General features: G+C 42.2%; 1 protein-coding gene across 4 annotated transcripts in view; it reads left to right on the top strand.

Moving 5' to 3' along the window:
• Nucleotides 1-11,351, top strand: part of LOC109883477 (growth hormone-inducible transmembrane protein) — a 40,080-nt gene extending 28,729 nt beyond the window's left edge. For 2 of the 4 annotated variants that reach the window (XM_031821894.1, XM_031821896.1), the window contains exons 8-9: nt 3,271-3,442; nt 10,420-11,342. In XM_031821894.1, coding sequence (XP_031677754.1) covers nt 3,271-3,442; nt 10,420-10,504 — 257 coding nt within the window. In that variant the 3' untranslated portion in view covers nt 10,505-11,342. Of the gene's footprint in view, nt 1-3,270; nt 3,443-10,419 lie in introns of all 4 variants that reach the window. The other 2 variants (XM_031821893.1, XM_031821895.1) reach the window with 2 other exon arrangements.
• The last annotated feature ends 2,366 nt before the right edge of the window (nt 11,352-13,717 follow it).

Here is a 13,717-nt window from a genome sequence, read left to right as displayed (position 1 = left end):
AACCCTGGCTGTGGGTTTCAGTGGTCTCCACCTCTATTGGTTAGTATCTTTAGATCAATAACCCTGGCTGTGGGTTCAGTGGTCTCCACTAAACGGTTAGTATCCTTAGATCAATAACCCTGGCTGTGGGTTCAGTGGTCTCCACTAAACGGTTAGTATCTTTAGATCAATAACCCTGGCTGTGGGTTCAGTGGTCTCCACTAAACGGTTAGTATCCTTAGATCAATAACCCTGGCTGTGGGTTTAGTGGTCTCCACCTCTATTGGTTAGTATCTTTAGATCAATAACCCTGGCTGTGGGTTCAGTGGTCTCCACTAAACGGTTAGTATCCTTAGATCAATAACCCTGGCTGTGGGTTCAGTAGTCTCCACTAAACGGTTAGTATCTTTAGATCAATAACCCTGGCTGTGGGTTTCAGTGGTCTCCACCTCTATTGGTTAGTATCTTTAGATCAATAACCCTGGCTGTGGGTTCAGTGGTCTCCACTAAACGGTTAGTATCCTTAGATCAATAACCCTGGCTGTGGGTTCAGTGGTCTCCACTAAACGGTTAGTATCTTTAGATCAATAACCCTGGCTGTGGGTTCAGTGGTCTCCACTAAACGGTTAGTATCCTTAGATCAATAACCCTGGCTGTGGGTTTAGTGGTCTCCACCTCTATTGGTTAGTATCTTTAGATCAATAACCCTGGCTGTGGGTTCAGTGGTCTCCACTAAACGGTTAGTATCCTTAGATCAATAACCCTGGCTGTGGGTTCAGTGGTCTCCACTAAACGGTTAGTATCTTTAGATCAATAACCCTGGCTGTGGGTTCAGTGGTCTCCACTAAACGGTTAGTATCTTTAGATCAATAACCCTGGCTGTGGGTTTAGTGGTCTCCACTAAACGGTTAGTATCCTTAGATCAATAACCCTGGCTGTGGGTTTAGTGGTCTCCACTAAACGGTTAGTATCTTTAGATCAATAACCCTGGCTGTGGGTTCAGTGGTCTCCACTAAACGGTTAGTATCTTTAGATCAATAACCCTGGCTGTGGGTTTAGTGGTCTCCACTAAACGGTTAGTATCTTTAGATCAATAACCCTGGCTGTGGGTTCAGTGGTCTCCACTAAACGGTTAGTATCTTTAGATCAATAACCCTGGCTGTGGGTTTAGTGGCCTCCACTAAACGGTTAGTATCTTTAGATCAATAACCCTGGCTGTGGGTTTAGTGGTCTCCACTAAACGGTTAGTATCTTTAGATCAATAACCCTGGCTGTGGGTTCAGTGGTCTCCACTAAACGGTTAGTATCTTTAGATCAATAACCCTGGCTGTGGGTTTAGTGGTCTCCACTAAACGGTTAGTATCCTTAGATCAATAACCCTGGCTGTGGGTTTAGTGGTCTCCACTAAACGGTTAGTATCTTTAGATCAATAACCCTGGCTGTGGGTTTAGTGGTCTCCACTAAACGGTTAGTATCCTTAGATCAATAACCCTGGCTGTGGGTTTAGTGGTCTCCACTAAACGGTTAGTATCTTTAGATCAATAACCCTGGCTGTGGGTTCAGTGGTCTCCACTAAACGGTTAGTATCTTTAGATCAATAACCCTGGCTGTGGGTTCAGTGGTCTCCACTAAACGGTTAGTATCTTTAGATCAATAACCCTGGCTGTGGGTTTAGTGGTCTCTATCGGTTAGTATCCTTAGATCAATAACCCTGGCTGTGGGTTTAGTGGTCTCCACTAAACGGTTAGTATCTTTAGATCAATAACCCTGGCTGTGGGTTTAGTGGTCTCCACTAAACGGTTAGTATCCTTAGATCAATAACCCTGGCTGTGGGTTTAGTGGTCTCCACTAAACGGTTAGTATCTTTAGATCAATAACCCTGGCTGTGGGTTCAGTGGTCTCCACTAAACGGTTAGTATCTTTAGATCAATAACCCTGGCTGTGGGTTCAGTGGTCTCCACTAAACGGTTAGTATCTTTAGATCAATAACCCTGGCTGTGGGTTTAGTGGTCTCTATCGGTTAGTATCCTTAGATCAATAACCCTGGCTGTGGGTTCAGTGGTCTCCACTAAACGGTTAGTAGGCGTTTCTTCAGTCTGTTTTATTATGGTCCAATTCACAAAGGAACATAAAATGCAGGGATGTAAACATCAAACTTTTAGAGGACAAATAAATTGTTATCAATGAAAAACAACATGGTAGACAGACCTCAACATGGTAGACGGACCTCAACATGGTAGACGGACCTCAACATGGTAGACGGACATCAACATGGTAGACGGACATCAACATGGTAGACGGACATCAATGAAAAACAACATGGTAGACAGACCTCAACATGGTAGACGGACATCAACATGGTAGACGGACATCAATGAAAAACAACATGGTAGACAGACAACAACATGGTAGACGGACATCAACATGGTAGACGGACATCAACATGGTAGACGGACATCAATGAAAAACAACATGGTAGACAGACCTCAACATGGTAGACGGACATCAACATGGTAGACGGACATCAACATGGTAGACGGACATCAATGAAAAACAACATGGTAGACAGACAACAACATGGTAGACGGACATCAACATGGTAGACGGACATCAATGAAAAACAACATGGTAGACAGACAACAACATGGTAGACGGACATCAATGAAAAACAACATGGTAGACGGACATCAATGAAAAACAACATGGTAGACAGACATCATTGGAAAACATGGTAGACAGACATTGGAAAACAACATGGTAGACAGACAACAACATGGCAGACGGACATCAATGAAAAACAACATGGTAGACGGACAACAACATGGTAGACGGACATAAAATGAAAAACAACATGGTAGACAGACATCAATGGAAAACAACATGGTAGACAGACATCAATGGAACAAAAACATGGTAGACAGACATCAATGGAACAACAACATGGTAGACAGACATCAATGGAACAACAACATGGTAGACAGACATCAATGGAACAACAACATGGTAGACAGACATCAATGGAACGACAACATGGTAGACAGACAACAACATGGTAGACAGACATCAATGAAGTCTGTTGAACCGTAGCCTTTTGTTTCATCAAACCCAGTAAATTGTTAGTGGAGTATTCAAGATACCAGTGTGCTGCAGTTTCTTCTTCTTCAAATAGTATTATTTAGGATCTGGCTCTCTGGTGACAAACACCCGTGACACATAATTTCCCCTCAGTTATTAATTGAGCTTGAGGACATGGTGTTAATATAATGTCCTCTCCACTCTCTCTGTCCCCAGGCTCAATGTTCCTGCCCCCTACCTCAGCGATGGGAGCAGGCCTCTACTCCATCGCTATCTACGGAGGTCTGGTCCTCTTCAGCATGTTCCTGCTCTACGACACCCAGAAGGTCATCAAGAGGGCGGAGACGTACCCCATGTACGGGATGCAGAAATACGATCCCATCAACTCGTAAGTGACGTCTGCAGAGTAATCTGTCCTGCTGTCTGATTTCTGTTCCTTACTGTTTAAACAGACAGTCAACTAGTCCAGGTCTGTTCCTTACTGTTTAAACAGATTGTCAACTAGTCCAGGTCTGTTCCTTACTGTTTAAACAGACAGTCAACTAGTCCAGGTCTGTTCCTTACTGTTTAAACAGACAGTCAACTAGTCCAGGTCTGTTCCTTACTGTTTAAACAGACAGTCAACTAGTCCAGGTCTGTTCCTTACTGTTTAAACAGACAGTCAACTAGTCCAGGTCTGTTCCTTACTGTTTAAACAGATAGTCAACTAGTCCAGGTCTATACCTTACTGTTTAAACAGACAGTCAACTAGTCCAGGTCTATACCTTACTGTTTAAACAGACAGTCAACTAGTCCAGGTCTGTTCCTTACTGTTTAAACAGACAGTCAACTAGTCCAGGTCTGTTCCTTACTGTTTAAACAGACAGTCAACTAGTCCAGGTCTGTTCCTTACTGTTTAAACAGACAGTCAACTAGTCCAGTTCCTTACTGTTTAAACAGACAGTCAACTAGTCCAGGTCTGTTCCTTACTGTTTAAATAGATAGTCAACTAGTCCAGGTCTGTTCCTTACTGTTTAAACAGACAGTCAACTAGTCCAGGTCTGTTCCTTACTGTTTAAACAGACAGTCAACTAGTCCAGGTCCTTACTGTTTAAACAGGCAGTCAACTAGTCCAGGTCTGTACCTTACTGTTTAAACAGACAGTCAACTAGTCCAGGTCTGTTCCTTACTGTTTAAACAGACAGTCAACTAGTCCAGGTCTATACCTTACTGTTTAAACAGACAGTCAACTAGTCCAGGTCTGTTCCTTACTGTTTAAACAGACAGTCAACTAGTCCAGGTCTATACCTTACTGTTTAAACAGACAGTCAACTAGTCCAGTTCCTTACTGTTTAAACAGACAGTCAACTAGTCCAGGTCTGTTCCTTACTGTTTAAACAGACAGTCAACTAGTCCAGGTCTGTTCCTTACTGTTTAAACAGACAGTCAACTAGTCCAGGTCTGTTCCTTACTGTTTAAACAGACAGTCAACTAGTCCAGTTCCTTACTGTTTAAACAGACAGTCAACTAGTCCAGGTCTGTTCCTTACTGTTTAAACAGACAGTCAACTAGTCCAGGTCTGTTCCTTACTGTTTAAACAGACAGTCAACTAGTCCAGTTCTATACCTTACTGTTTAAACAGACAGTCAACTAGTCCAGGTCAGTTCCTTACTGTTTAAACAGACAGTCAACTAGTCCAGGTCTGTTCCTTACTGTTTAAACAGACAGTCAACTAGTCCAGGTCTGTTGCTTACTGTTTAAACAGACAGTCAACTAGTCCAGGTCTGTTCCTTACTGTTTAAACAGACAGTCAACTAGTCCAGGTCTGTTCCTTACTGTTTAAACAGACAGTCAACTAGTCCAGGTCTGTTCCTTACTGTTTAAACAGACAGTCAACTAGTCCAGGTCTGTTCCTTACTGTTTAAACAGACAGTCAACTAGTCCAGTTCTATACCTTACTGTTTAAACAGACAGTCAACTAGTCCAGGTCAGTTCCTTACTGTTTAAACAGACAGTCAACTAGTCCAGGTCTGTTCCTTACTGTTTAAACAGACAGTCAACTAGTCCAGGTCTGTTGCTTACTGTTTAAACAGACAGTCAACTAGTCCAGGTCTGTTCCTTACTGTTTAAACAGACAGTCAACTAGTCCAGTTCTATACCTTACTGTTTAAACAGACAGTCAACTAGTCCAGGTCAGTTCCTTACTGTTTAAACAGACAGTCAACTAGTCCAGGTCTGTTCCTTACTGTTTAAACAGACAGTCAACTAGTCCAGGTCTGTTGCTTACTGTTTAAACAGACAGTCAACTAGTCCAGGTCTGTTCCTTACTGTTTAAACAGACAGTCAACTAGTCCAGGTCTGTTCCTTACTGTTTAAACAGACAGTCAACTAGTCCAGGTCTGTTCCTTACTGTTTAAACAGACAGTCAACTAGTCCAGGTCTGTTCCTTACTGTTTAAACAGACAGTCAACTAGTCCAGTTCTATACCTTACTGTTTAAACAGACAGTCAACTAGTCCAGGTCAGTTCCTTACTGTTTAAACAGACAGTCAACTAGTCCAGGTCTGTTCCTTACTGTTTAAACAGACAGTCAACTAGTCCAGGTCTGTTGCTTACTGTTTAAACAGACAGTCAACTAGTCCAGGTCTGTTCCTTACTGTTTAAACAGACAGTCAACTAGTCCAGGTCTGTTCCTTACTGTTTAAACAGACAGTCAACTAGTCCAGGTCTGTTCCTTACTGTTTAAACAGACAGTCAACTAGTCCAGGTCTGTTCCTTACTGTTTAAACAGACAGTCAACTAGTCCAGGTCTGTTCCTTACTGTTTAAACAGACAGTCAACTAGTCCAGGTCTGTTCCTTACTGTTTAAACAGACAGTCAACTAGTCCAGGTCTGTTCCTTACTGTTTAAACAGACAGTCAACTAGTCCAGGTCTGTTCCTTACTGTTTAAACAGATAGTGTAACTAGTCCAGGTCTGTTCCTTACTGTTTAAACAGACAGTCAACTAGTCCAGTTCCTTACTGTTTAAACAGACAGTCAACTAGTCCAGGTCTGTTCCTTACTGTTTAAACAGACAGTCAACTAGTCCAGGTCTGTTCCTTACTGTTTAAACAGACAGTCAACTAGTCCAGTTCCTTACTGTTTAAACAGACAGTCAACTAGTCCAGGTCTGTTCCTTACTGTTTAAACAGACAGTCAACTAGTCCAGGTCTGTTCCTTACTGTTTAAACAGATAGTGTAACTAGTCCAGGTCTGTTCCTTACTGTTTAAACAGACAGTCAACTAGTCCAGTTCCTTACTGTTTAAACAGACAGTCAACTAGTCCAGGTCTGTTCCTTACTGTTTAAACAGATGGTCAACTAGTCCAGGTCTATACCTTACTGTTTAAACAGACAGTCAACTAGTCCAGGTCTGTTCCTTACTGTTTAAACAGGTAGTCAACTAGTCCAGGTCTGTTCCTTACTGTTTAAACAGACAGTCAACTAGTCCAGCTCTGTTCCTTACTGTTTAAACAGACAGTCAACTAGTCCAGCTCTGTTCCTTACTGTTTAAACAGACAGTCAACTAGTCCAGTTCCTTACTGTTTAAACAGGCAGTCAACTAGTCCAGGTCTGTTCCTTACTGTTTAAACAGATAGTCAACTAGTCCAGTTCCTTACTGTTTAAACAGGCAGTCAACTAGTCCAGGTCTGTTCCTTACTGTTTAAACAGATAGTCAACTAGTCCAGGTCTGTTCCTTACTGTTTAAACAGACAGTCAACTAGTCCAGGTCTGTTCCTTACTGTTTAAACAGACAGTCAACTAGTCCAGGTCTGTTCCTTACTGTTTAAACAGACAGTCAACTAGTCCAGGTCTGTTCCTTACTGTTTAAACAGACAGTCAACTAGTCCAGGTCTGTTCCTTACTGTTTAAACAGACAGTCAACTAGTCCAGGTCTGTTCCTTACTGTTTAAACAGATTGTCAACTAGTCCAGGTCTGTTCCTTACTGTTTAAACAGACAGTCAACTAGTCCAGGTCTGTTCCTTACTGTTTAAACAGATAGTCAACTAGTCCAGGTCTGTTCCTTACTGTTTAAACAGACAGTCAACTAGTCCAGGTCTATACCTTACTGTTTAAACAGCCAGTCAACTAGTCCAGGTCTATACCTTACTGTTTAAACAGACAGTCAACTAGTCCAGGTCTGTTCCTTACTGTTTAAACAGGCAGTCAACTAGTCCAGGTCTATACCTTACTGTTTAAACAGACAGTCAACTAGTCCAGGTCTGTTCCTTACTGTTTAAACAGACAGTCAACTAGTCCAGGTCTGTTCCTTACTGTTTAAACAGACAGTCAACTAGTCCAGGTCTGTTCCTTACTGTTTAAACAGACAGTCAACTAGTCCAGGTCTATACCTTACTGTTTAAACAGACAGTCAACTAGTCCAGGTCTATACCTTACTGTTTAAACAGGTAGTCAACTAGTCCAGGTCTGTACCTTACTGTTTAAACAGGTAGTCAACTAGTCCAGGTCTGTTCCTTACTGTTTAAACAGACAGTCAACTAGTCCAGGTCTGTTCCTTACTGTTTAAACAGACAGTCAACTAGTCCAGGTCTGTTCCTTACTGTTTAAACAGACAGTCAACTAGTCCAGGTCTGTTCCTTACTGTTTAAACAGACAGTCAACTAGTCCAGGTCTGTTCCTTACTGTTTAAACAGACAGTCAACTAGTCCAGGTCTGTTCCTTACTGTTTAAACAGACAGTCAACTAGTCCAGGTCTGTACCTTACTGTTTAAACAGGTAGTCAACTAGTCCAGGTCTGTACCTTACTGTTTAAACAGACAGTCAACTAGTCCAGGTCTATACCTTACTGTTTAAACAGACAGTCAACTAGTCCAGTTCCTTACTGTTTAAACAGGTAGTCAACTAGTCCAGGTCTGTTCCTTACTGTTTAAACAGATTGATATATATATAGATATATATAAACGCAACATGTAAAGTGTTGGTCCTTTGTTTCATGAAATAGAAGAGCCCCAACATGTTCCATAAGTACAAAAAGATTATTACTCTAAAATGTTGTGCACAAATTTGTTTTCATCCCTGTTAGTGAGCATTTCTCCTTTTCCAACATAATCCAACCACCTGACAGGTGTGGCATATCAAGAACCTTGTGCTGAGGACAATAAAAGGCCACCCTAAAATGTGCAGTTTTGTCACACGACACAATGCCACAGATGTCTCAAGTTTTGAGGGAGTTTGCATTTAGCATAGTGACTGCAGTTATGTACATTCAAGCTTTGGCCAGATAATTGAATGTTAATTTCTCTGCCATAAGCCACCTCCAATGTCGTTGACAGTACCTCCAACCGGAGACCACGTGTAAACACGCCAGCCCAGGACCTCTACATCCGGCTTCTTCACCTGCGGGATCGTCTGAGACCAGCCACCCGGGCAGTTGATGAATCTGGGGGTTTGCACAACCAAAGAATTTCTACACAAACTGTCAGAAACCGTCTCAGGGAAGCTCATCTGTGTGCTCGTTGTCCTCACCAGGGTCTTGACCTGACTGCAGTTCGGCATCATAACTGACTTCAGAGTGCAAAATGCTCACTTCAGTGGCCACTGGTACGCTGGAGAAATGTGCTCTTCACGGATGAATCCCTGTTTCAACACCCGGGCAGATGGCAGGCAGCATGTATGGTGTCGAGTGGGTGAGCGGTTTGCTGATGCCAACATTGTGAACAGAGTGCCCCATGGTGGCAGTGGGGTTGTGGTATGTGTTGGCATCAGCTACGGACCAACCAACACAATTGCGTTTTATTGATGGCACATTGACATTGTCGTGCCATTCATCCGCCGCCATCACCTCATGTTTCAGCATGATAATGCACGGACCCATGTTACATCTGGACACATTTCCTAGTGACTAAAAATGTCCCAGTCCTTCCATGGCCTGCATACTCACCAGACATGTCACTAATTGAGCATGTTTGAGATGTTCTGGGTCAACATGTATGACAGCTTGTTCCAGTTCCCGCCAATATCCAGGAACTTCGCACATCCATTGAAGAGTGGGACAACATTCCACAGCCCACAATCAACAGCCTGATCAGCTCTATGTGAAGGAGATGTGTCGCGCTGCATGGTGAATGGTGGTCACACCAGATACTGACTGGATTTCTGATCCACGCCTTACCTTTTTTTTAAGGTATCTGTGACCAACAGATGCATATCTCTATTCTCAGTCATGTGAAATCCATAGATCAGGATCTAATGAATTTATTTCAATTGACTGATTTTCCTTATGAACTGTAACTCAGTAAAATCTTTGAAATGGTTCCATGTTGCGTTTTATATTTTTGTTCAGTGTAGAATACCATTATGATGCAGTATAATACTGTCAGTACCACTGTGATGCAGTAGAATACTGTCAGTACCATTATGATGCAGTATAATACTGTCAGTACCACTATGATGCAGTAGAATACTGTCAGTACCACTGTGATGCAGTAGAATACTGTCAGTACCACTGTGATGCAGTAGAATACTGTCAGTACCACTGTGATGCAGTAGAATACTGTCAGTACCATTGTGATGCAGTAGAATACCACTATGATGCAGTATAATACTGTCAGTACCACTGTGATGCAGTAGAATACTGTCAGTACCATTATGATGCAGTAGAATACTGTCAGTACCACTGTGATGCAGTATAATATCACTATGATGCAGTATAATACTGTCAGTACCACTGTGATGCAGTATAATACTGTCAGTACCACTGTGATGCAGTAGAATACTGTCAGTACCATTATGATGCAGTAGAATACTGTCAGTACCACTGTGATGCAGTATAATACCACTATGATGCAGTATAATACTGTCAGTACCACTGTGATGCAGTAGAATACTGTCAGTACCACTGTGATGCAGTAGAATACTGTCAGTACCACTGTGATGCAGTAGAATACCACTATGATGCAGTATAATACTGTCAGTACCACTGTGATGCAGTAGAATACTGTCAGTACCATTATGATGCAGTAGAATACTGTCAGTACCATTATGATGCAGTAGAATACTGTCAGTACCACTGTGATGCAGTATAATACCACTATGATGCAGTATAATACTGTCAGTACCACTGTGATGCAGTATAATACTGTCAGTACCACTATGATGCAGTAGAATACTGTCAGTACCACTGTGATGCAGTATAATACTGTATAATACCATTGATACAGTATAATTCTGGCCTACTATACAGGTGAATACTGGCCTAGTGGTGGTATCCTGTCTTGTATAGTGATCTATGAAGCTGACGGTTGGTGCTCTGTGGTGTTATCCTGTCTTGTATTGTGATCTATGAAGCTGACGATTGGTGCTCTGTGATGTTCTCCTGTCTTGTAGGTGCATGGGGATCTACATGGACACTCTGAACATCTTCATGAGGATGGTGATGATTCTGTCTGGCGGAGGAAACAGAAAGAAATGAAGCCGTTCCAGTCTGACTTGACATCTTTGTTAAACCTTCAACCTTCCACACAGTTGAACAACAACAATATGTTCTACAATTAGCACCATACACCAGCTGTTACCTACTTTTTACTTTGAAAACATATTTTCAACTGACACAATAAAAAAATGTGTTGCTTTTGTGTGAAGAAGAGGATTGCAATTTCCTAGAGCATATTGACACTCATCCAAGTAAGGAAGACATCTTGCTCTGTTCCATATTCAGAATGTTAAAAAATCTGCTTTTGTCTTGATTTTGACAGAGGCATATTTTTATTTAAAGTCAGGATTGTTCATGGGGATATCTGTCAACATCACAGATCGCCCCTCAGTCTCCTCTTAATTGTTCTTTTATATTTTATATATATTATTTCCACTTGAGGTGGGTGTTCCCATTCCTGACCAGCAAGACATAGCTGGGCAAACATCATTATATCATCCCTCAACCTTGTACTTCTAGCCTCCACACATACAATACGTGTGACTGTGTGCTTAACTCCTTGACAGAGACTGAACTTGGATGTGTTGTATTGGGCCGAGCCTTGGATGTGTTGTATTGGGCCGAGCCTTGGATGTGTTGTATTGGGCCGAGCCTTGGATGTGTTGTATTGGGCCGAGCCTTGGATGTGTTGTATTGGGCCGAGCCTTGGATGTGTTGTATTGGGCCGAGCCTTGGATGTGTTGTATTGGGCCGAGCCTTGGATGTGTTGTATTGGGCCGAGCCTTGGATGGGTGGTGCTTTGACATGCTGTTTCTGTTAGAATGAAAGTGATTGAATGTGATCAACGCTGTTCTGGTATCATTCAATAAAAGTGAAAGAGAATGCAGTCGGTGTATTTATGTTGAGCTATTTCATGAAAACAAATGGACAATTTGGGAGCATATTGATCAGTGTTAATCACTGAATAATTTGTGTGATACTGTCGAGGCTCGTCTGGACTGTTTTCAGTAGCATCTTGGGTCAGGAGAATCTCCATTAAGTAACAGTATGAGGAAAATATCACCTTTTATTCACCATTTACATGTACCAGGAGGAAAGCCCTTCTGGATGAAGATCACTGATAGGAGGAAAGCCCTTCTGGATAAAGATCACTGATAAGAGGAAAGCCCTTCTGGATGAAGATCACTGGTAGGAGGAAAGCCTAACCTGTCTGGATAAAGATCATTGATAGGAGGAAAGCCTAACCTGTCTGGATAAAGATCACTGATAGGAGGAAAGCCTAACCTGTATGGATAAAGGAGATCACTGATAGGAGGAAAGCCTGACCTGTATGGATAAAGGAGATCACTGATAGGAGGAAAGCCTAACCTGTATGGATAAAGGAGATCACTGATAGAAGGAAAACCTGACCTGTTGGATAAAGGAGACCACTGATAGGAGGAAAGCCTAACCTGTCTGGATAAAGATCACTGATAGGAGGAAAGCCTAACCTGTCTGGATAAAGATCATTGATAGGAGGAAAGCTTGACCTGTATGGATGAAGGAGATCACTGATAGGAGGAAAACCTGACCTGTTGGATGAAGGAGATCACTGATAGGAGGAAAGCCTGACCTGTATGGATAAAGGAGACCACTGATAGGAGGAAAGCCTAACCTGTATGGATAAAGGAGATCACTGATAGGAGGAAAGCCTGACCTGTATGGATAAAGGAGACCACTGATAGGAGGAAAGCCTGACCTGTATGGATAAAGGAGATCACTGATAGGAGGAAAGCCTAACCTGTATGGATAAAAGGAGATCACTGATAGGAGGAACGCCCTTCTGGATAAAGATCACTGAGGAGGAGAACCTAAACTGGATGGTGTTCAGAGATAGATGGGAGGGGTTGAGGGGAGCTGAAGGATGGGACTAAAAACAAACAAAAGATAACTATTGTAAAATATACTGTGTCCATAAAATGTATATAGTATGTACAAGCTGGAAGTAGAAACGTACTTGTTGTCCATTCCTCCAGTTAGGGGATGGGTAGTAGGGTTATCATATATTATAGTAGAATCAGATTTAAAAAGCAGGTAAAAATACACCCTATGGACCACTAGAACGGTGAAGTAACCCGAACATAGGCACATGCACACATACACATGTATGTTTCGTTGTAGATACAGTGGGGCAAAAAAAGTATTTAGTCAGCCACCAATTGTGCAAGTTCTCCCACTTAAAAAGATGAGGCCTGACATTTTCATCATAGGTACACTTCAACTATGACAGACAAAATGATTTTTAAAAATCCAGAAAATCATATTGTAGGATTTTTAATGACTTTATCTGCAAATTATGGTGGAAAATAAGTATTTGGTCACCTACAAACAAGCAAGATTTCTGGCTCTCACAGACCTGTAACTTCTTCTTTAAGAGGCTCCTCTGTCCTCCACTCGTTACCTGTATTAATGGCACCTGTTTGAACTTGTTATCAGTATAAAAGACACCTGTCCACAACCTCAAACAGTCACACTCCAAACTCCACTATGGCCATGACCAAAGAGCTGTCAAAGGACACCCGAAACAAAATTGTAGACCTGCACCAGGCTGGGAAGACTGAATCTGCAATAGGTAAGCAGCTTGGTTTGAAGAAATCAACTGTGGGAGCAATTATTAGGAAATGGAAGACATACAAGACCACTGATAATCTCCCTCGATCTGGGGCTCCACGTAAGATCTCACCCTGTGGGGTCAAAATTATCACAAGAACGGAGAGCATTTGGATGATCCAGAAAAAGATTGGGAGAATGTCATATGGTCAGATGAAACCAAAATATAACTTTTTGGTAAAAACTCAACTCGTCGTGTTTGGAGGACAAAGAATGCTGAGTTGCATCCAAAGAACACCATACCTACTGTGAAGCATGGGGGTGTAAACATCATGCTTTGGGGTTGTTTTTCTGCAAAGGGACCAGGACGACTGATCCATGTAAAGGAAAGAATGAATGGGGCCATGTATCGTGAGATTTTGAGTGAAACCCTCCTTCCATCAGCAAGGGCATTGAAGATGAAACGTGGCTGGGTACTTTCAGCATGACAATGATCCCAAACACACCGCCCGGGCAACGAAGGAGTGGCTTCGTAAGAAGCATTTCAAGGTCCTGGAGTGGCCTAGCCAGTCTCCAGATCTCAGATCTCAACCCCATAGAAAATCTTTGGAGGGAGTTGAAAGTCCGTGTTGCGCAGCAACAGCCCCAACACATCACTGCTCT

Source organism: Oncorhynchus kisutch, unplaced genomic scaffold, assembly GCF_002021735.2.
Source record: "Oncorhynchus kisutch isolate 150728-3 unplaced genomic scaffold, Okis_V2 scaffold4028, whole genome shotgun sequence".
NCBI lineage: Eukaryota > Metazoa > Chordata > Actinopteri > Salmoniformes > Salmonidae > Oncorhynchus > Oncorhynchus kisutch.
This window is presented reverse-complemented; position numbering and strand designations above follow the sequence as displayed.